We start from the raw sequence: 21,957 nt of genomic DNA on the forward strand, positions 1-21,957 counted from the left end.
CTAAGTTACAAGTCCATTTGACAAAATATAACACCTCATTGCATGTGATACTCTTATTATCCTGGGTAATTTTCTATTTAAATATTAAGATTTTAATAAGTTCAAGTGCCTAATAGGTCATGAACTATGGACAAATTATTAATCATTCAAGAGTGTAAAGATGTATTCACCATGTTTTTATATATGTATGTTGAGATGGAAATAGAGTTTTCTAAGTATATATATACTTTACCTCATGTTTAGAATGAATGATTTTGAGAGAATTTAATTCTTTTCTAACAAATTTTAAAAAAATTATTTTTCTTTAACTTATAAAATTTTAATTTTTAAATAAAATAAATTACAAGTAATTTTATAAAAATTAATTTAAATTATTTTCTTATAAAATTAATCATGTCAAATAAAGGATATTTAGGCTTTGATAAATATTTGAGATTTTTGTAGAATTGAATTATTTTTAGGTTATGGACATACACCTAATTATGAATATTTTCATAACAATTTAATAATATTAAAATAATCTATTATTTAAAAATTTAAATAAAATAATTTTAATTAATTATGTCAAAATCTAATAAAAACAAGAGTAAAAAATTTAAATAAAATAATTAAAAATTATAAATAAAATTTAATTATTAATAGGTACAATTAAAAAGTTAAATAAATTTAAAAATAAAATTAATTTTACCATTTATAACACATGCATTTCTCTAGTATTAACGAAGGGAGGAATTTCAAGAGAGGGGTGAGTAATTCATTAATTTAATTTAAAATTAAATTAAATCGAATAGATTGAAAATTAAAATTGTAGTATTTATAAAATTAAATCGAATTAATTTTAATTAAAAATTAAATTCAATCAATTTAAATTTTTAATAAATCTTTTATTTTTCACACTTTATTTTTATTATTTTAAAATTTAATTAAAATATTTTAATTTTAATATGATTTAATTTATGTATTATAAAAAATAATATATTATTATTACTAATTTGTTGGCTTTAATTTTTTAATTTTTTTATTAAAATTAAATCAAATTAAAATAATAAAAAAATTTTAAAATTAAAAATAAAATAAAATTAAAATAAATAAAAAATTAAATAAAAATTTTAAATTAATTCAAATTTATCAATTTTTTTAATTTCAACTTGCTCACCCCTGCTTTAGAAGGATATTAAAAGCTTATGAACTTTTTTGGAGAATATTAAAAAATTAATGAAAGATTCCTAAAACGCATTACCAGGACGAGTTTAAAAGGAAATAAACACAAATGTTAACGGGGGGAGAATAGTTTCAGGAAACAGTCTCTGACAGGTAGGCCCAGTTTGCTAATTTTCAAAGGAAATTGGAATTAAGACGCATTAACTGCGTCCTTGTTATCCCAATAAAAGCCAAACCAGGAAACGTCTAAATCGCTCACTCTTTACAACCGCATCACTCTTCCTTTCTTCTTGCATCTTTTCTTGGATGTTTTTGATTCATTCTCAATAGCTGTAAAGATGGTCATGAACAATTTCCTTCGATCTGCTCTCAAAACCCAGGTATCTCCAATTCTTCAATTCTAGTTTCTCCAGTTCTTGTGGATTTTATCGTTTTTTTTTTTATTTTTTTATTTTTATGAAAGTTTGGTTTTCCCACTTTTGTGGATCATATCTTCAGCATCCTTGATTTGCTATAAATGATAAGCTTTTCCTATTTGGTTAACTTCCCTTGTGATGAGTTTGTAGCCTTTCCTGGTTGGTAAATGCCGCCAAAGAATTTAAATTGAAATACCCTTTTTGAGACAGAAACAATTGGTTCTCGTTTGTGGTTCTTCTTTTTTTGTTTTTTCTTTCTTTCTCCAGACAACAAATAGATTCACGTTGGCAGTTTGATTTTTGCTTTTTTCCAATTCAATTAATTTAGTATAACATGTTTAATCTTGATTTCTGTTTTGTTGGTAATAAGATGCTAGGGGAAAGGTGGGGGAGCTAAATTATATACTTCTGTTTTATGAATCAGCACTTTCTTCGTTGTTATAAAGCTCATTCAATTTTTCCAAGTATTTGTCATATACAAGTATTTATGGAGAATTTTTAATTTGGTAACGGACTTTTACTGGCTATATTAGCCAAGTGTATACTGAGAAAGTAAGGATAAAGACTTCCAATTATTAATAGAAGGAAGTCTTATGATTCTAGACGTTTTTTATTTTTTATTTTCTTGTCCCCCAGAGGAGGAAGAGCTAGTTATCCAGGTGTTTACAGAGCATTACTTTTGACAAAAATTTTTGTATCTACAGTTTGTTTCTATAATGGGAATGAGAAAATCCAATGATTGTTAGTTAAGCCAAGTTGAATGGCCATAATCAATGTTGAGACTTGCATTTTTTTTTCCTTTCAATGCTTGAAGGGATTATCTTACATTCATTTGCTTTCTTGAGTAAAATTTTCTTAGTTATTTATATTATTTCTGTAATATTTTATGTATTTCATCTAACACCACTTCATTGATACATTACAAATAAAATCAATAGAAAAAAAGAAGGAAAGACAACATAAAAAATCAATGAAACAACAACTAAAGTTCTCGAAAATATTGAAGCTTGGAAGACATGATATAAATACGTTAATATTTGTGCTGAAGAAAGTAATAAAATTCAGAAGTAAAATAGTATTAGTTGGAATGACTCCATTTGAAGATTATAGAGCTGGAACTACTATAAATGGTTACGGGGTATTGAATTGAGTTGTTCAATATTTCAGGCTTATCATATACACTGAGTTTTTCTATTTAATCAGAAAGCAGTTGTTACTGTCAATATATTTTAATGCATCCTTTACTTTGGTTTCAGTTCAGTTCATACACCAAGTGTCTTACTGCTTCTGGAAGTTCACCGAAACATTTAATTCAGGCTCCTTTCTCTAAATTTTACAGTACAGAGACATCTTTGCAAAAGGAAGATTCAACCACTGATTCCCATGGTGGAGGGTAAGTTTTATTTCTATTTTTATGCTTCATACTTGAAAGTTGTTTCCCATGTATCTACATAATAAGGATTTAGAGGCATTCGAAATTTATGCATTTTGCATTTGCTTTTATATTTGTGCATGAATTTCAATCTAGCACTTGGATGATAGCTAATACTTTTGATTGTTGCAGTTTTAAGGGGCATGATATGCTGGCACCTTTCACTGCTGGGTGGCAAAGTACTGACCTGCACCCTTTAGTCATAGAGAAGTCTGAAGTATGCTTTGATTTTTTTTTTTTAAATGCATTTCCTTAATCGTCTACAGTTCTTTCTCATCTTAGTTATATAATTAAAGAGAAGGTTGATCAATCTTATAGGGTAGCTATGTTTATGACATTAATGGGAAGAAGTATCTCGATTCTCTTGCTGGTCTTTGGTGCACTGCCTTGGGTAATTATAATACTTTCTTACTTTTTATATTTCTTCCACACCACCCTTTATTGTCATTTTTATATTTATCTTGAATTTGTTTTGTTTGTTGCACTTGTAAGTTTCTTGTACAAATATCACTTCACATTTGATGTCTTGTATCTACTTGATTTGTCAAAAATTGTCTAATTGAACAACCAAAAATCTGTTTGCTGAAGTACTTGCAGGAGTGTCGTGTGGTATCAAGTTATCTACTTTGCCTGCATTCTATCTAAATTTATACTGATAAATAGTTGGAAAAAATTATGTATCTTTAATGAGCATGTCTGCTTTTATTGTTTATGATATGTTTGCTTTTACATTATGTGTTTGCTAAGCATGAATAAATAATTATGCTTCAATGCTTAACTAAATTGTTTAAACAATAAATGCATGCATATAATGACATGGAGGAAAATTTTTGATAAAAAAAGGGTGTGCAGGATTGCATGAGATTGAAAAATCACCAGCATTGCTGTACTCTTCATTGATTTTGCACATAATACAATTGCCATAATTATGTCTCATGTTAAAATTTAATTTCTTCTACAATTTAATTCTGCTTCTCATTGATGGTAGTGTTTCAAAATTTTCATTTATAAATCAATTGTAAATATTTCAACTTAAATAATATATATATTTTTAAAAAGAACTGATTAATATAAATCTGATAATGTGCAATGAGATAAAAGAATGTATAAATAAATTAATATTAAATATTACTTACCATCAAATTCAGCTTCTCTATTGAAATTACCTTTTTTGTTTATTTAGAAAATGTCTTCAACTTTCTGTGCTACATTCATGGTTGGTTTTCAAAATTTTAATTTGAAACCAATAGAAAATATTTCAAGTTAAATAATATTTTCTAAAAGTAGAACAGATTAATATAAATCTGAATTTGATATGAGATAAAAGAATATATAAAGAAATGAAGACTAAATATGACTTGATAAGTATTAATTTTCTTTAAAATTTCAAGTGAATAAGTGATTGAATACTTGCTAGTTGCTTGATTTCCTACTTCTAAAATTCTGCATGGCTGAATAAAAAATTCATTAACATTATTTGGTTAACTTGCTCAAGAATACTGTTTATTTATTCTTTTTTAAAAAAGAGATGTTCTATTATATAAGGAATTATCAAAAATTATCTATTGCTTTAGATTGTAAAAAGCTCTGGTGTTTAAACAAGAGAAAAAGGAAAAAGATTAAAAATTCTGCCTTTTGCAGAATCAAAAGTAAATTAGCTTTTGTTTTACCTTTTCTCTAGTATCATATGTCATTGCCTATAGCTTGATCTGGACCCGACTCCATAATGTCGTGCTTATTACTGCCACCACTGCACACAAATACAGAGCAAAATAAAAGACATGCTGAAAATGAAAATTTAGTGCAGTGGATTTCTTTTCCTCCTACAAATAGTCACAAATTGCAAAGACACAATGGGATGATAGTCCGAGAGACTTTCTTTTCTAAATAACAATTAAACTTTGCAATTTTGCAATTAAATTTTGACAGATTGGATGCAACTGCTAATTTAACTTTGGCTATTTGTAGGAGGAAATGAGCCAAGGCTTGTGGCTGCTGCAACGACACAATTGAATAAATTGCCATTTTATCACTCCTTTTGGAATCGTACTACAAAACCATCTTTGGTACTCAAATTCCTTTCACTTTCCATGTTGAAACAAGTCCAGGAAATTTTTAGTTTTTTGATGTCATCTGCATTTGCTTCATGAAATTTTTTGATTAACAATTGAATTGCATGATAAAATAAACATTTTATTTAATTTTCAATGTTTATACTGGACACTTCTGCTGTATTACTCATATAAAAGATTTTATACGGTTACTTTTGAAAGCATTATTAAATGACTTTTAAATAATATTTGACAGGATCTTGCAAAGGAACTTCTAGAAACTTTTACAACAACAAAAATGGCAAAAGCCTTCTTTACAAATAGTGGATCAGAAGCAAATGACACTCAGGTTTAGTTGTGAAATTTTTTCCATTATTGTTTTAATCATTGTTGTCATTGGTAATGTTGTTATTAACTCCACTATTAGTAACTCCCTTGAGCAATATTGACAATAATGCATTTGATGTTCACGAACCTAGATCTTGAGCCCTCATCTGTGTTCGTACGGTAGTTGGTTTGAATGTATTAAAGTCAGGTCAGCCTTGAGAATGAGCTAATGATCTATGGAAATAGACAATCCAGTTATTCAAGGTTACACAAGCCACTAACAATGCAACAAGCAACATATATTCATAAATCTCATAATAGTCCTAAGAGTTAAGAAATGAATATGAATCTATGGGGTGAATCTTAAATGTATTTGAATCTTACGAATCGATTCGATTCTACTTAGTGATCCAAATCTATAGGGTAAATTGCAAATGTATATGAATTGTGACCAACTAAGAAAAAATTGATAGGGAAATTAGGTGAATCAATATGAATTGGCCAAATTTTCACCCGATTCAATTAATTATTTATAGAGTTTGTTGGATCTTATTTTTTCAAAATTTAAGATCTTGTTCGTTTTGGCTATAAAAAGTATATATAAAACCTTTTCTCAACTATTTTTCGTTCATCAACCATTCTTTTCACTCTCTCTCTTTTTTCCTTTTTAGTTAATTTATTTAACTAATTAAATTGTCAAGTTATGATAATTTATATTAATAATATTCTAATATGCTATTTTTTTTACTATTTAATTATTTGATCAAATTTAAATGAGAGTTTCAGTTTGTATATAATGATAAACTATTGTCTACAATTCCAATTCATAATTTATAACATAAAAGTATGTAACATGATAACTACATATTATTCTATTATAAAGATTATTTCTAATTAGATTATTGATAATTCTATATTTATCAAAATATATCATTATGATATATTTTTTCTTATTTTTAAAACATATATTATTTTTAATTGATTTTGGAATTTTTAGCGAATCTTACAGTTCAATTCTCGATTCATGAAAAAAAGAATTTGATTCTCAATTCCGATCTCAATTTGACAATAAAAATTAAATTTTAGTTGGTTGTCCAAGTATGCATGTTTTGTATTGCTTTATTTTGATGTTTATTAATCAATTAAAACTATTGATTTTGATGATGTTATTCCTTATGTAATTTTATATATTTTGCTTGTCTAATAATAACATATCTTTTTTGTTTCTTTTAAATAATTTTTTTTTTACCTACTTAATTTTTAGGTGAAGTTAGTTTGGTACTACAACAATGCTCTTGGAAGGCCAGATAAGAAAAAGTTTATAGCTCGTGAAAAATCGTATGCTTATCTACATAATAAAAGATCCTATTCTCTTATTGCCAAAACTCCCAATTATCATTCATACAATCTTTAAATATTGACAGGTACCATGGTTCAACTTTGATATCTGCCAGTCTTTCTGGGTGAGATAACTTATCAGCCCTTTTTTTTTAAATGAGAATCTAAGTGCATAACTTATAAAAACCTTGATTTGATTACTCATTAATTTAAATCACAGCCTTCCAGCATTGCATCAAAAATTTGATCTCCCAGCTCCATTTGTATTGCACACTGATTGCCCTCATTACTGGCGCTATCATCTTCCAGGTTGCTATAATATGTTGTACTTCTGTGATGCTCACTGAAATGAGTTATATCTACTGATCGTCTGGTTAATCATGTTTCAGGTGAGACCGAGGAGGAATTCTCAACCAGATTAGCCAACAATTTGGAGAGTCTTATTCTAAAAGAAGGACCTGAGACAGTAATATAATTTACTATTGAGCATCTTGCAAAGAAATTCATTTTGGAATTAGAAAGCCTGGTGTGTGTTGCTCACCCATTGTAGATATTCATTTCAGATTGCTGCATTTATTGCTGAGCCTGTCATGGGGGCAGGAGGAGTGATACCTCCCCCAGCAACTTATTTTGAAAAGGTCAGGTGCAATTTTTATTCATGACTTGCTTTAGATAGATATTCCTACTTTGACGATTGTAATATAAGAATTACTATATTTTAAATGTTTGGCCAAGTGTTGTTGGAATGCTTGTTTGGGCTTGAGATGGGTCTTATGGAATATGGATAGGAAAAGACCTTCTTTGATGTTTCCATTATGAAAAGTTATTGCTTGAGGTCTTTTGAAATTCTGCTTCAGTAAGTAGGCTTGCGGGAACATCTTTTAGATGGTAAGCTGCCTACATTGATGCATACATTATGAAACATGCTTACCTATCTGGTGGTCTTCTTATACATCTTTCAAGTCCTCGGGCAACTTGAGTCTTATTTGAGTTCTTCCTCCCTCCTTTTTTGTTCCTGCTCCATGGTCATTCACTTACTCATCTACAGCTATTTTATCATTTTTATTTGTTGCAGGTGCAAGCAGTTGTAAAAAAATATGATATTCTATTTATTGCGGATGAGGTATCTATTAATCTACTCCTATTTGTGCTACTATGTTGTTCATGCTTTTCTAGTACTTGGTAACAAAACCTTGCTTGCTTTATCTCTGTTTATTTAGGTAATATGTGCATTTGGAAGGCTTGGAACAATGTTTGGGTGTGATAAGTACAATATTAAACCAGACCTTGTGTCTGTAGCAAAGGTAAAGTTGGATAAACTTTATTTACATTGTGTTCAATCACAAGTAGTTCATCTTTTTGTTTTTCTGGCTTTGGGTTTCTAGGCACTTTCTTCTGCATATATGCCAATTGGAGCTGTTATGGTGAGCCCAGAAGTTTCAGATGTTATACACTCTCAGAGCAACAAACTTGGTATGTTGATGATGTTTGTCAAGAAGTGACTCTAATCATTACTACAGTAGAATTCTCAACCTAATATATCCCACTACCAGGTAGTTTTTCTCATGGATTCACTTATTCTGGCCACCCTGTATCATGTGCTGTTGCTGTTGAAGCACTCAAGATATACAGGTACATCCCTTTCTGCATTTATCTAGGAAAATTGAAAATGAACTTAAACTCTATTGATGCCAAGCACTGCAACCACATATAAATATGCACACATACTCAATGGAACAATATGTTCCATAGGGACCATAAGGACCAACCAAGCAGGAAGGTTCTTTAAAAATCTCAAGAAAGAAACCTTGAAAGCATTGGGATTATTAATAAATTATGTGGATGAGATCATTCAGTGATTCATGATACAGAAATGTTATCTTTCATGTTCAAATTGATAATCTACATCACATTGTTATGAGTAAGGAATAAAGAAGTATTGGATTAGTCTCTGTATTCAGTTGTAACTGTAGAAAGTAGTTGTGGCACCTAAAATAGTATAAGTAGGAAAGAACTTGTAAAAATAAAGATATCCAAAATCATTAGCAATCAAAGATAAACTCTTTCTCTCTACTTCTTATCTTTCCTCTTTTCTAATTCTCTCTATTACTTCTCCCCTTTCTATTTCTTTTCTCAGCCCATTCTACTTCTCTCTCTTTCTCTCCCTATTTCTTTGAATCAAAGGGAATTGCAAGTCTGCCATGTAACAAATGGCATTAGAGCTAACGATTTGGAGGCCTAAATTCCAGGTTCTTTCCTATACTATTTCTCTATTCTTCTTCTTCTTCTCCTCTCTGATCTTCTTCTTGCTTCTTCTTTCTTCCCCTCTTTCCTTTGTTTCTCTTCTTTCTTTCCTGAATTTTCTTTCCTTCTTTTACCTGAAATTTCTCCATTTTTTCTTTTCCCTCTTGCCTTCTCTCCTTCTTGACAGATCCTGTTTCTCCTCCTCCTTTCTTTCTTTCCTTTTTCTTACTTTCTTGAATCAGATTTACTTCTTCCTTTGTTAGTTTTTGGGTATTCCTTTTGTTCTTTTCTTGAAGTTTCACTTTTTTCATTTCAAGAAACCTGTTTCTTGAAGTTCTTGAAATTTCAATCTATGGTTTCCTTGAGTTCCCATTTTGTTTCCAGAAAATCAGATTACTCTTTCTTGATTTTCTTTGTTTTCTTGAATTTTTGAATCATAGAAGTGCAATATTTGGCACAAATTTTTCTTGATAGGGTTCAAGAAATTCTAGATAGAAGATTAGAAGAAAAAAAGGAGCAATTGGAACAAAAATTCAAAAAATTGATTCAGAAAATAGGAAGTTTAGATGAGAAAATGGAAAGATTTGAGCAATTAATTCAAGTGACGGGGGAAAAGATTGCAGTCTTGATTAATGAAGATCAAATTTTTGAAAAGCCCAGTGAAGAACAAGATGTCTCATGTGAAACTCCTAAGAAAGTCAAAGTCATTGAAGTGGAGCAGGAGCTTTTTATTTACATGTCTAATATAAGTGAGATCAATGAGGAAAAGAATGATGAAGATGGTGATGATGGGCAACTAGAGTCTGAAATGATAATAATAGTAGTTGACTCTGAAATGTTTGCACAATTCAGTCCCAAGACTGAGTTTTTTGCTACTGAAATTCTTGGAGAAAAGAAAGATAAAGGTGCTATAAAAGGTGTGGGTGTTGGAAACATGTGGCAGTATTTTTGGAGCCAAGATGGTGAGTACAGCAATTGTCATCCTGGAATTCTTATGGAAGATAAATGGAAAATAGCAAGAAGAGAAAGGAAGAAGGTTACGACATCAAATTCTATTGTGATCTTGATGGAACAAGCATGGTAAATTTAGAGAAGGAAAAAGGAAGAAAGTTTAACATCTTCAGCTAAGCTTTATGTGTCATTTCAGCTGAAGAAGAAAAAGGAAAAAAAATTCCTTATCAATAAAGAGTCCATAAAATCACCCACAACTTTAGCCAAATTTTTTGGAACATTCAGCTGAAGAAGAAAAAAGAAAAAATAAATTCCTTATCAATAAAGAGTCCATAAAATCACCCACAACTTTAGCCAAACTTTCTGGAACATTTCAGCTGAAGAACGTGCTGGAAGTTAATATTTGGGATTCTAAATTGAGGGGATTAACTGACCAACAAAAGCTGCTATGTGGAATTTACATATCCTTCTGACCAAGTCTGAGGAAAGAAGCAACAAAAATTTATTTCAATTTTCAGCATTTTCTTCATTTTTTAGGACAAGAATGATTTCAAGGGGTGAAAGAATGTTATGAGTAAGGAATAAAGAAGTACTGGATTAATCTCTGCATTCAGTTGTAACTGTAGAAAGTAGTTGTGGCACTCAAAGTAGTATAAATAGGAATTTACTTGTAAAGTAAAGATAAAGATATCTAAGATCATTAGCAATCAAAGATAAACTCTTTCTCTCTACTTCTTCTCTTTCCTCTTCTCTAATTCTCTCTATTACTTCTCCTTTTCTATTTCTTTTCTCAGCCCATTCTACTTCTCTCGCTTTCTCTCCCTATTTCTTTGTTTTAAAATTGCAAGTCTGCCATGAAACACACATATCTCATGCAAATTGTGGTGGTGAGTGAAATCTATGTGCTTCTTTGCAGGGAGAGAAACATTCCAGAGCACGTAAAACAAATTGCCCCCAAGTTTCAAGGTGGCTTAAAAGCCTTTTCTGCCAGTCCTATCATAGGGGAGGTACATTCTCTTTGACACTTTTAAATGAATTTGTTAAATAGGAGCAGATAAGTAACAAACGCTTACTTGTAACATTTTACTAATGATGCAGATACGGGGAACCGGCTTGATTCTTGGCACAGAGTTTTCTGACAATAAGTCACCTAATGATCCATTTCCACCTGAATGGGGCAAGTTCCATAATCTTTTCTCCTATCCATAATTATATGCTTATAGTAAATGTCTGGTTCATGTTCTGAACAAATAATTCAGATCCATTTCCACTCATATTCAAATGGACATACATTTTTTCATTGTTATTCGCAATTTTAAAAAAAAAATATCAGGAGGTAAATGGTAAAACTATTCCAAAAATTGCTGTTTTCTTATTTTTGAAAGCATACACTTGAGAACAGAATTGAAAGAGATTCAATAAGGCCACATTTTCCATGGAAGTTGTTTGCCTGCCCATGGAATGGAGTTGCATTGAACATCTAGTTTTTTATTTTTTGATCCATTGTTCTTTTTTGATCTTTTCTTATACCTGTTGATAAATACTTATTGACATTTGGCATTTAGGGGTAGGCGCATATTTTGGAGCGCAATGTGAGAAGCATGGGATGCTAGTGCGTATTGCAGGAGATAACATAATGATGTCTCCGCCACTTATAATCACAGCTGAAGAGGTTGATGAGGTATGATTTATCCCATTTTATGCTCTGTATTATCATAGTAATAAAGACTGTCCATTTTCTTTTTATTAAAACTGGATGTTTGGAAAATAAGTTTGGGCATTATTTAAAGATGTCCGGGATGAACGACTTGAGATGGGGGTAGAAAGCAAAGCTATTTATATGGTTGGGTAGTAATTTACTATAAAACAGAGTTATTATTTAAATGTTAAAGTAAAAGTTCAAACTATTACCACCAGTCTTTTGAAATGGAATTAAATATATGGAGAAAAGGATTAAAATATTAAGTAAACATATAATCTGGCATTGAACCATATAGTTTGCTTAAAACTATGCAAGCTCAATTGCAATTTGATATGAGTTTTTATTCAGTTCTCTTTCATGTTTGGTTTTCCCTTGAAGCAAACAAAATTCACCTACAAAGTAATAGCACGTTATAGATGCAGACAATGTTTCTTGGAGTTTGGCATAATATTTCAGTCAATATAGTATTTCTCTGCATACTTTTGAAACTGTCAAGTTTGCTACATTATTTTCTTTTGAATATATATATATATACTGGGTCGAATGGAATGCCAAAAGAATTGCCTGCATCATAAGAATTGCCTGAACTAAAACAATAACTGATGCTTTGGTTGCAGTTAATCAGCATATATGGGAAGGCACTGAAAGCTACAGAAGAGAGGGTAAACGAGCTGAAGTCTAAGCAGAAGAAACAGTAAACATCTAATCTGTAATTGAAAATGGCCGGCATTCTGTGTGCTTGATGTAAATCAAAAGCAGAAGAAACAGTAAACATCTAATCTGTAATTGAAAATGGCCGGCGTTCTGTGTGCTTGATGTAAATCAAACTGTGGGAAATTATGATGCATTTGATGCCTAAATAAAGCTTTTACAAAGATGTTTCTCCATCTTGCCTTTTTATTTATTTATTTTTACTAATTAAGCTTGGATTGGGGTTTGAATTTTTATCCAGTTTTAAAAACGACTCTAGCTCCATAGAATCAAAGGTATTCAGTCGATGTAATCGCCTACAATCTCCGAGAGACTTATCCTTTTCAATTCTTATAAAAAATAATTAAATTTTATTAATAAAATTTAATTTATTTTTTCAATTGCTAAAAGATGAATTCATTTGTTTGAGATATATTTTAAAGTAATAGAATTCAATTGGATTTTTTAAATTTAAATTAAATTATTCAATTCATTATTTTTATTATTTTAAATTACATATAAATATTTATTCTTATAAATAATAATATTTTTATCACATTGAAAAGACTTTTGAAAAACCATTTTTAATATTTTTCACATATTTAAAATTTAAACTTTACGTATTTCTATCATTAAAAATATATAAATTAAAATGGACTCTCCTTTTTCAGAATTAATATAATAATATAATTAATTTTTTAATATCAATTATGCTTTTGTTTTATTTTAATTATTTTAAAATTATTATCAAAAAAATTATAGTAATATATAAATTGACTATTATAATTCTATTTTATTTTATTTTATTTTTAAAAAATTTTTTAAATTATTTTTAAATATTTTAAAGAGATATAATTGAAAAGTTAATAAAAAAATTATATGTTTTAATATGTATGAAAAAGTAAAATAGATAAAAATTATAAAACAAAAGAATTATTAAATAATTTTAAGTATTTTTTAAAAAATAATTATTAATTAATTAATAAAGTAAAAACAAATTTGAAGTTAAAATAAATAAAAAAAACAAAGAATAAGGCTAACTAAGTATATTTGATAGAAATAGTTTGAATGAAATGATTTGTTGTAAAATCTTAACAATTTTGAAAAGGTTTGATTTTAATTCAAATTCAATTCTCATAAAAATTCAATAAAATTATATTCTTATATTATTAATTTTATCAAACACTAGAATTATTCTAAAAAATTTCTTTTAAATTCTTATAAAATCTGACATTCTTATGAATGATTATGAAGATGATGCTTATATGAGCAAGAAAAGGCCTACTTAATCATATAAAATGAGGGCTGTAGTAAAACCCAGACGGAGATGCAATTCTCAAGCAGATCAATTCCTTCAAATGAAATATCAAAGCAATTGTCTCCATGGCTCTGATGTAATCATAACTATTATACAAAAGAAAGGACATGACAAAACCAGGCAAGGAGTTTTGTGGTCAATTATTCTTGGCTTGTTTATCAGCCTTTCTTTTGGCTCTTCTTTTCCTAGAGCTGAGAGATTGCCTGAACCCTTCTTCTTCTTCTGAGTCTTCCAAGTCATTGAAAGATTTCTGAAAGAAAAACACACATGGGATCCTCGAGTGAATGATCTACTTTCATAGTTGGTGAAAATAAACAGGGAGATAAAAAAAGATACCTCTCTAAGTTCGGAAAAGCTTACGGCATAGAAAGTAACAGCAGCAGCAGCTACAATTCCCAGTATGGGAAGTGCCATTTGCATCCCTCCCTCCATTTTTCCTTGTCTCTTTTCTCCTCTAGAAGATTTGGTTTTGTTGTTAAAAGATAAGGTATCTCATCCCTTTTTCAACTCTACATTTTGGGGCTCAAGGATGTAGGATAAGTTTCTTTCTTATAAATAATTTTATTTAAATAAATAAGATTTTATTAAGTGCCAAAATAAATAAATGAGAAAAGAACTTGTCGACAATCAACTTAAATTAAAAAAAAAAAAAAATTCATTGCGATCCGCTGGAAAGAGCCATAAATATCCAATTCAAATTAAAAAAATACCGAATTCAATTAATTTAAATTTTTTTTTAATTTTTTTATATATTTTAGTTTAATTTAATTTTTAATTTTAAAAATTTCAGTTATTTCGATTTAATTTAATTTTAATAAAAAAATTAAAAAAATTAAATCCAACTTATTAGTAATAATAATATATTATTTTTAATAATATTGAGAAATCAGATCATATTAAAATTAAAATATTTTAATTAAATTTTAAAATATTAAAAATAAAGGATAAAAAATAAAAAATTTACTAAAAATTAAAAACTGATCGAATCGAATCGAATCAGACCGGTTCGATTCGATTTCTAATTAAAATCGATTCAGTTTGATTTTTATAAATACTAAAATTTCGATTTTTAATTTATTTAATTCAGTTTTTAAATCGAACCGAATGCTCACCTCTAGTTTCAATTTAATTTTCATGTATAAAAGGTGAAACCGCAATTAGCTCTCTCAATTTAAGATTTCGGTTCGGTTCAAATATTAAAATTAATTGATCCATCCGATCTTAAATGTAATCAATTTCATTTTACTTCGATTCACGGTCCAAACCGACGATGTCCATGTGTACATGTACGTGGATGGTGAAAAAGTTAAAAATGGGTGGCTGGAAAGAAGCGCAAGCTATGTGAAAAGGGCAAAAGCTGCAAGTGGCCCCAACCCCCTCCCCCTGTTGTGTATTTCCGGATCTTTGGGTTTGGGTGTTTGGGCTATTTTTTTCTTTGGGCCATCAGATTTTTAGTTTAGTTTGTTGATATGTTTTTAGACCTATGGGCCTTGTGTAACTTTTAAGCCTTTATGGCACTAATTAATGGACCTTCTTGTGTCTTTTAAAAAAAATTGTTTGTAATGAAAGAATTGAAATCTTTTTTAAATCTATTTTAACTTTAAAAAATTATTTTAAAAAAATATTAAAATTATTTATAATTTTATAAAATTTACTTGAATTTTTTCTTCTAAAATAAATCATTTTATTAAGGTGTATGGAAATTATGGAATATCAAATGGAGATAAACCAATGAAAATTATAGATTTTTGTATAGATAATTAATGGGGCCGAAATAAATCTGTATTGTGATTAGTCAATCCTATAAGAAAGAGAATGTGGGATGGTTGGCACCTATGACAGTCATTCCGACATTTAAATTAATAAACTGAAGAATATGGCAAATATAAAGAATTATTTTAAAACTCAAGAGTATTATAATATTTCTTGGAAATTCGACTGGTGCCTGCTAATTAATGAAAGATCTCACTGGCTAATTGATTGGTAATTTCAGATCTACTGGACTGTACCTGCTAATGGTAATTTTATGTGAAAACTCGACCTCTTCAAAAGAGGGTAAGTTTTGATGAAGAACTGGGTGCTACGGTGTCTGAGTCTTCCTTTCCACAGGTGGGATCGCGTATCGGCTTGTCAGACCCTTGCCATGTAGTCCTATCTTATGATGACAACTCATGACTTATTTTAGACAATTTTTGTGTTACATCAGAGATTCCCCCGTTGGTTTTCGATTCTTTGAATTCGAAGGTAATAGTTGTCTTTTCGATTTGGGGCGCATGACTAATTTAGATTAGCCTTTTCCTGTTCATGTTGCTTCACCTGTTTCTACCCATTAATGATAACTGCCCCTGTTTCTTAAGCCGCATTTAAAGCCTGCTGTCGAAACTGCCATATACAACCCTTATTCTTCTCTAAATATCACTTTTACTCACAATTAACATCTTTATTTTTAGAAAAGACTCGGTCACTCCTCTTTTTCATTTATAAGTCCTTACTTTCATGGTAATTCCTATTAGGCTTTTTCTTTTAAAATGAATAGGAATAGTTTCTCTTCTTTTCTTACTCCCGGTGAAAGTTTTATCTCAAGCTCCTCCTCCGACGGCTCTATCCACGCTCTAGCTCCTATCGTTCCACTGAGGGCGACTCATGAAAGTGAAGGTAGTCTGATCAGTGATATCCCTTTCATACTAACAAAGCAAGATGTAGATTGCTTTCATGAAAAATACCAAATTTCTCGAGAAACCTTCCGCATCTTTGCTCCATCCTCGAGCGTTCGCGCAGATGACCAGATCCCTGCGGAGGATACCATCATAGTCTATGAAGACCAGCTAAAAGCGGGTCTTTGATTCCTAATGGACCTATTTTTCGCTAAGGTCCTTCAATTTCATAAACTTTCAGTCGTCCAACAACATCCCAATAGCTGGAGAATCTTGATAGCCTTTAGGTTTGTTTGTCTTAATAACAATATTGGGTCGAGCGTGACCATTGTAATATCCGACTAGACCCTAGCATTGGAATTCTTACTTTCCAGCGAGATCTCCGTTGGAATCTGGAATTCGAGGATGTCGGAGGTTCCTAGAAGGGTAAAAGAAAGGTTTTCTCAAATATTTTTACGTGTTTTGAGGGATTTGAGTAGAAAGAAAGTGAGTTTTGAAAAGAAAAGACCAAGGAGGCATTTGCCAGGTTCGGCCGCCGAAAGTGATGTTCGGCCGCCGAAAGTGATGTTCGGCCGCCGAAAGTGATGTTCGACCGCCGAAGGTGGCTTAGTTTTGCTGCCCCCGAACCCCATGTTCGGCCGCCGAACGTGGTGGAGGTGTGGAAGCAAGGTTTGGCCGCCAGAAATGGTTGACCAGGCCACCTATAAAAGGCCCCTTATCCGGAAAATGGGAGAGCTTTCTCTCCATTCTTGGGCATAGGTGAGTTCATGCTCTCCTTTGGTTGTTTTTATGATGTTTCTTCAAATCTCTCAAGGTTTTCATGAGTTTTATCCTTCTTTTGAAGAGTTTTAAGCTTTGAGCAAGGTTTTGGAGCTTGGATTCTCCAGATCTTCAAGTTTGGGTCGCACCAACTCTCAATCTTCAAGAGGTAAGTGTAGATCCTTAGCTTTTATGATGTTTTAAATGAGTTTTATGAAGGAAAAAGGGTTAGGAATGCATGAGTTGCATGGTTATGCATGGTTTTGGCTTATGTTGATTATGAGCTATTTGTATGCTAGATGTGTTGTTTGTTGGAGTTTAAACTTGTGTTAAGCTCCTTTATGCATGGTTAAGGGCATATGCATGTTTTGGAGAGGTTGGATGTATGTTTGGTGTTTGGAAGGTTTGGGAGGCTTGTATGCATAAGAGGCTGAGTTTTGGAAGAACTCAGGTTCGGCCGCCGAACCTGCCTGTGGATGCATGGTTTGGCCGCCTAACCTTGCCCCCGAAAGTTGAGTTTCGGATCTGGAGCAGACTTTCGGCCGCCGAAGGTGCTGCCGAAAGTGCCTGACTTTCGGATCTGGAAAGGGGGTTCGGCCGCCGAAGGTGCCGCTGAAGGTGCCCTGTCCAGCCTTCCTTTGCCCGTTTTTCCATACATGTTTATGATGTTTTAGGGGGGTTTATGGGGGCATGTTAAGAGCTATGATAGAGTATGTTTGATCCCTCATGTGAGCCCACCTGTGTAGGATCGGACCTGAGGAATCGAGGTGTTGAGCAGTGTTAACTACTTCAGAGTGAGTCCAGAGTTAGCCCAACAGTTGCTAGAGGTGAGTGGAACTAAACTGTGTTTTTAAATAAATGAATGTTTTAGCATGTTCCATGCATCACGAATGCCATGTCTATAGTAGGTTGTATTGCATTAGTAACCACGAAGATGACGGCATTGTTTATTGTGGATGTGGATGGACAACAGGACGACTCATTAGCCCTCTAGTTTATATTGCATGTAACAAAAGTCCTGAGGAGCCCCCTGAGGGCCGGGCACAGAGCTATGTATGTAACAGAAGTCCTGAGGAGCTCCTTCGAGGGCCGGGCACAGAGTAGAGGGAGTTTTGAGTCAGTCCATCCTCTATGTGATTTACTTGTGATGTGATGCATTCCATGATGGCATATGTTTTAAATGTTTTTGTAATACCCGGCTAGACTCCGGTAACGGAATTCCTACCGTCCGGTGGAGTCTCGGATGTCGGAAACCTCTAGAAGGGTAAAGTCATGTTTTCATAAAATGTTTTAATGTATTTGATGATTTCAAGTAAGAAAGAAATTGGGTTTTGAATGAAATAGACTATGGAGGCATTTCCAGGTTCGGCCGCCGAACCTCAAGTTCGGCCGCCGAACCTCAAGTTCGGCCACCGAACATTGGATGGTTTAGGGGGGCAAGTTAGGCTTTCGAAAGAGGCAAAGGTTCGGCCGCCGAACCTCATGTTCGACCGCCGAAATTGCATGAGTTTTGGAGACACTTTAGGCTGCCGAAAGGTGGTCTGGCAACTCTATAAAAAGGGCTCCATGGCCGAAATGGGCGAGCTTTCTCCCCATTTTCGGCCAACGGTGAGTCCATGCCCTCCCATGGTCGTTTTTGATGTTTTTCCTTCAATCTTTCATGTATTAACAAGTTTTATCTCGATTTGAAGATATTTGAGCAAGTTTTGGAGCTTGGAGACCAAAGAGTGGATTTCTCCCCATCTCCAAGTTAGGATCATCTTCCCTCTCGATCTTCAAGAGGTAAGCTTAGATCCTACCCCTCTTGTATGTTTTAAACGAGTTTTATGAAGTTTTATGGGGTAGAAATGCATGTTTAGGTTATTGTTGGTTTTATGGTTAATGTTATGTTTTTGAGCAATGTGGGTTGTTTGATGTGTTGTAATTGGGGTTTAGGATAGTTTGAAGCCCTTAGGAGCTTATATGCTTGAGTTTGCATGTTGTAGAATAGGTAAATGCATGTTGAATGAATTGGGAGGCTTTTGTGCATGTTAGAGGCAGAGTTTTTGCCCTTTGGAAGAACTCAGGTTCGGCAGCCGAAGGCTCTTTCAGCCGCCGAACCTGCCTGTGGTAGCATGTATCGGCTGCCGAACCCTGCCCCCGAAAGTGGACTTTCGGCTCTGGGAGGGAGTTTCAGCCGCCGAAGGTGCCGTCGAACATGCATGAGTTTCATCCCTGGAGGGAACCTTCGGCAGCCGAAAGTGCCGCCGAAGGTGCATGACTTTCGGCTTTGGAGGGACTTTCGGCCGCCGAACCTGCCGCTGAAAGTGCCCTGTTCAGCCTTCCTTTGCATGATTTATGTGATTGTTTTAAGGTGTTTTAGGGGGGTTTTTGGAGAGTATTTTAGAGTCATGTTCTTGGATGTTTGGTCCCTTATTTGAGTCCACTTGTGTAGGTTCGGACCCGAGGAACCGAGGACCCCAGCAGTGAGTCAACTGCTTCAGTGTCTTGTTAGAGCTAGCCTAAGGTGAGTGGAATAACTCTTTATGCTTTTAAGTAAATAAATAAGTTCTTAACATGATTCACGCATCATGAATGCCATGAGATATACTAGGATGCTTGCATTAGAACTCACGAATATGTTGCATTGCATATTATGTTGTTGATGTGGATGAATATTGGATGATCCTTTAGCCCGCACTATGATATGATATGATATGGTATGGTATGGAAGACTAGAGAGGCCCATTCTACGCCCCTGGCACTATGTAAGAGAAAGACCAGTAAGGCCCATTCTACGCCCCTGGCATATTGGAATGTTATGTTATGTAATGTAAGAGAAAGACCAGTGAGGCCCAGTCTACGCCCCTGGCACTATTGGAATGTGTAGTAGGCTATTGGTGACAAGTTCATCCTTGACGTGATTTGTCTGTGATGTGATGCATTCCATGATATCATATGTTTTAAATATAATGTTTTATTATTCTGCTCACTGGGCTCTAGTAGCTCACCCCACTCCCTTAATCCCCCAGGTTTGCAGGTACGGAATAGACCAGGAGGCCAGCTAGAGTAAAGTGATGTCTTGTAATAGCTAGTTGTGGAATGAGAATATTGTAATGTAATGTATCGAATAGTTATGAAATGTTAAGGATTGTATTGAGGATAGAATTGTGCTTGACTCTAGTATGTTAGTTAATCCCTTTATACATGGTCTTTAATAATGTTTTATCATTGTTTATGTAAACCAAACTTAAGTTATGATATGTTACCCTATTGGAGCAATTGATGAGGACTCCAGTGTGGGGTTGATGTTCATGTTTATGAATAGTGCATGCACGGGTTGAGTTTGGTGTTTGAATGAAAAGAAAAGTTCAAAATTTTTATGTATGTGTTGACTATGTATGGGATTAAACAGGTTTACAGGATGAATGTTTGGCTTGCTACGGGTCCCGGCGGCCTTAAGCCGATCTGGATCCTAGCGCAGGTAGTGGTCCGGATTCCGGGTCGTTACAGATTGGTATCAGAGCCCTAGGTTCATATGGTCGGACCTAGAGTGTCGGGCTCATAGATGTTCTAGAAGGTCAAGCACAATAGGAAAATCATGTCCACTAGGATAGGATGTAGAGTCCTGTCTTGAATGATGATGTGAAATGCCATGATTATATGCATGTGCATTGATGATATGCTATGTATGTGATGTATGTGATGCGGGCTCATGTGTTTTCACATGAACCATTTGATGCTAATGTTTATGTGATGGGTGTTGTTTTCAGTAAGCAAGATGAGAGGAACTCGTCGATCTGCACGATTGACTAGAGTACCACCCCAGGATGAGGGCACGGATGCCCGTCCTCCAGCATTACCTAGGGCAATGTCCTGCAGGTCAAGCAGGGAGAGAACATCGAGGGACCCTAGAAGGTCTTTTGATGTGAGCAGAAGAGGGATAGTGCAAGGAGGAATGTCAGAGGATGTGGGGGATGATATGGATGTGGATCAGAGGAGGGATGGCAGTCTTGGAGTGAGTATGTCGGAAGAGGGCATGGGAGAGTCCCAAGGAGGCACTCAGGCCTCGGGATTTGTTTAGCCACCCCAGTACCCACCCTTTTCTCAGAATCCCGGGTATTCGATGGGAGGTACATCGGATTACCCCAGCTTTAGCCCTTACCACTCACACATGCCATACCTACCTTTCTACCCACCATACCCACAGTACCCTATGTACCCACCCCCATCTTTCTACCCAGGTACAGCAAACCCTACCCCAGGGGATGTTGCACCTCTTCCACCACCAGCAGCACCTACTGTCCCAGAAACCCAAGTACCAAAACCTAGCTCATCTGGAGGGAGCAAGGTCAAGATGACCGACTACATGAAGCTGGGTGCTCCCCAGTATGAAACCGGTGATGACCCGTTTATGTATCTTGAGAGGGTCAGAACGATTACAGATGAGATAGGAGCTGATGATAGTAGAGCCATTCAGATGGCTGGGTTCACACTGAAGTGCAAGAAGGCCCGTGAGTGGTTCAAGAACTATGTGAACCCAAGGTTGGATAGTCTTTCATGGGAGGAGTTTGCAAATGAATTTGCTGGATGGGCTTTCCCTGACAGTTCAAGGGAGCTGAAGATGATTGAATTTGAGCAGTTGAGGCAGTCAAATGAGATGAGTGTGGATGAATATACAAACAGATTCTTGGAACTGTTGTCGTTTGCTGGGCAGAATCTGGACACAGATCAGAAGAAGTCAAGGAGGTATATCATGAAGCTCCATTCCAGGTATTCCTCCTTAATCCAGTCAGCAGAGAGGGAGAGTTTCCATGCCATAGTGGATATGGCTCGGAGGATGGAGGCTAGTGCAATCATCGAAGGGAAAGTTAAGCAGTCAGTAGCACAGCCTTCTGGTTCAAAGACCCCAGGTGGGGGAAGATTAGACCCTTC

The 21,957-nt window shown here is 33.6% G+C and overlaps 2 protein-coding genes across 2 annotated transcripts; one reads left to right on the forward strand and one right to left on the reverse strand.

Moving 5' to 3' along the window:
- The first annotated feature begins 1,381 nt into the window (after positions 1–1,381).
- On the forward strand, positions 1,382–12,509 carry LOC110621232 (probable gamma-aminobutyrate transaminase 3, mitochondrial). Its single transcript, XM_021765427.2, has 19 exons — positions 1,382–1,541; positions 2,834–2,970; positions 3,142–3,226; positions 3,328–3,400; positions 4,978–5,075; positions 5,317–5,409; positions 6,652–6,725; positions 6,812–6,850; positions 6,946–7,034; positions 7,115–7,191; positions 7,289–7,363; positions 7,801–7,848; positions 7,946–8,029; positions 8,111–8,198; positions 8,279–8,357; positions 10,837–10,927; positions 11,019–11,097; positions 11,486–11,601; positions 12,240–12,509. The coding sequence occupies exons 1-19, from the start codon at positions 1,500–1,502 to the stop codon at positions 12,318–12,320; spliced, it is 1,548 nt and encodes a 515-aa protein (XP_021621119.1). The 5' UTR covers positions 1,382–1,499; the 3' UTR covers positions 12,321–12,509.
- A 1,069-nt stretch (positions 12,510–13,578) lies between these two features.
- Positions 13,579–14,180, reverse strand: LOC110621358. Its single transcript, XM_021765618.2, has 2 exons — positions 13,967–14,180; positions 13,579–13,880 (listed from the first exon to the last, which is right to left on the reverse strand). Exons 1-2 carry the CDS (start codon positions 14,060–14,062, stop codon positions 13,767–13,769), a joined length of 210 nt encoding a protein of 69 aa, XP_021621310.1. The 5' UTR covers positions 14,063–14,180; the 3' UTR covers positions 13,579–13,766.
- Between the last annotated feature and the right edge of the window lie 7,777 nt (positions 14,181–21,957).

Source organism: Manihot esculenta, chromosome 8 (genome assembly GCF_001659605.2).
Source record: "Manihot esculenta cultivar AM560-2 chromosome 8, M.esculenta_v8, whole genome shotgun sequence".
NCBI lineage: Eukaryota > Viridiplantae > Streptophyta > Magnoliopsida > Malpighiales > Euphorbiaceae > Manihot > Manihot esculenta.

Bases quoted from the DNA above. Each gene is read 5' to 3' on its own strand.
- LOC110621232 (XM_021765427.2), top strand. From the start codon at position 1,500: ATGGTCATGAACAATTTCCTTCGATCTGCTCTCAAAACCCAG. The intron at 5,076-5,316 runs GTACTCAAATTC...AATATTTGACAG, and splicing joins GTACTACAAAACCATCTTTG to GATCTTGCAAAGGAACTTCT. The intron at 6,726-6,811 runs GTATGCTTATCT...AAATATTGACAG, and splicing joins TTTATAGCTCGTGAAAAATC to GTACCATGGTTCAACTTTGA.
- LOC110621358 (XM_021765618.2), bottom strand. From the start codon at position 14,062: ATGGAGGGAGGGATGCAAATGGCACTTCCCATACTGGGAATTGTAGCT. The intron at 13,881-13,966 runs GTATCTTTTTTT...TTTTTCTTTCAG, and splicing joins GCTTTTCCGAACTTAGAGAG to AAATCTTTCAATGACTTGGA.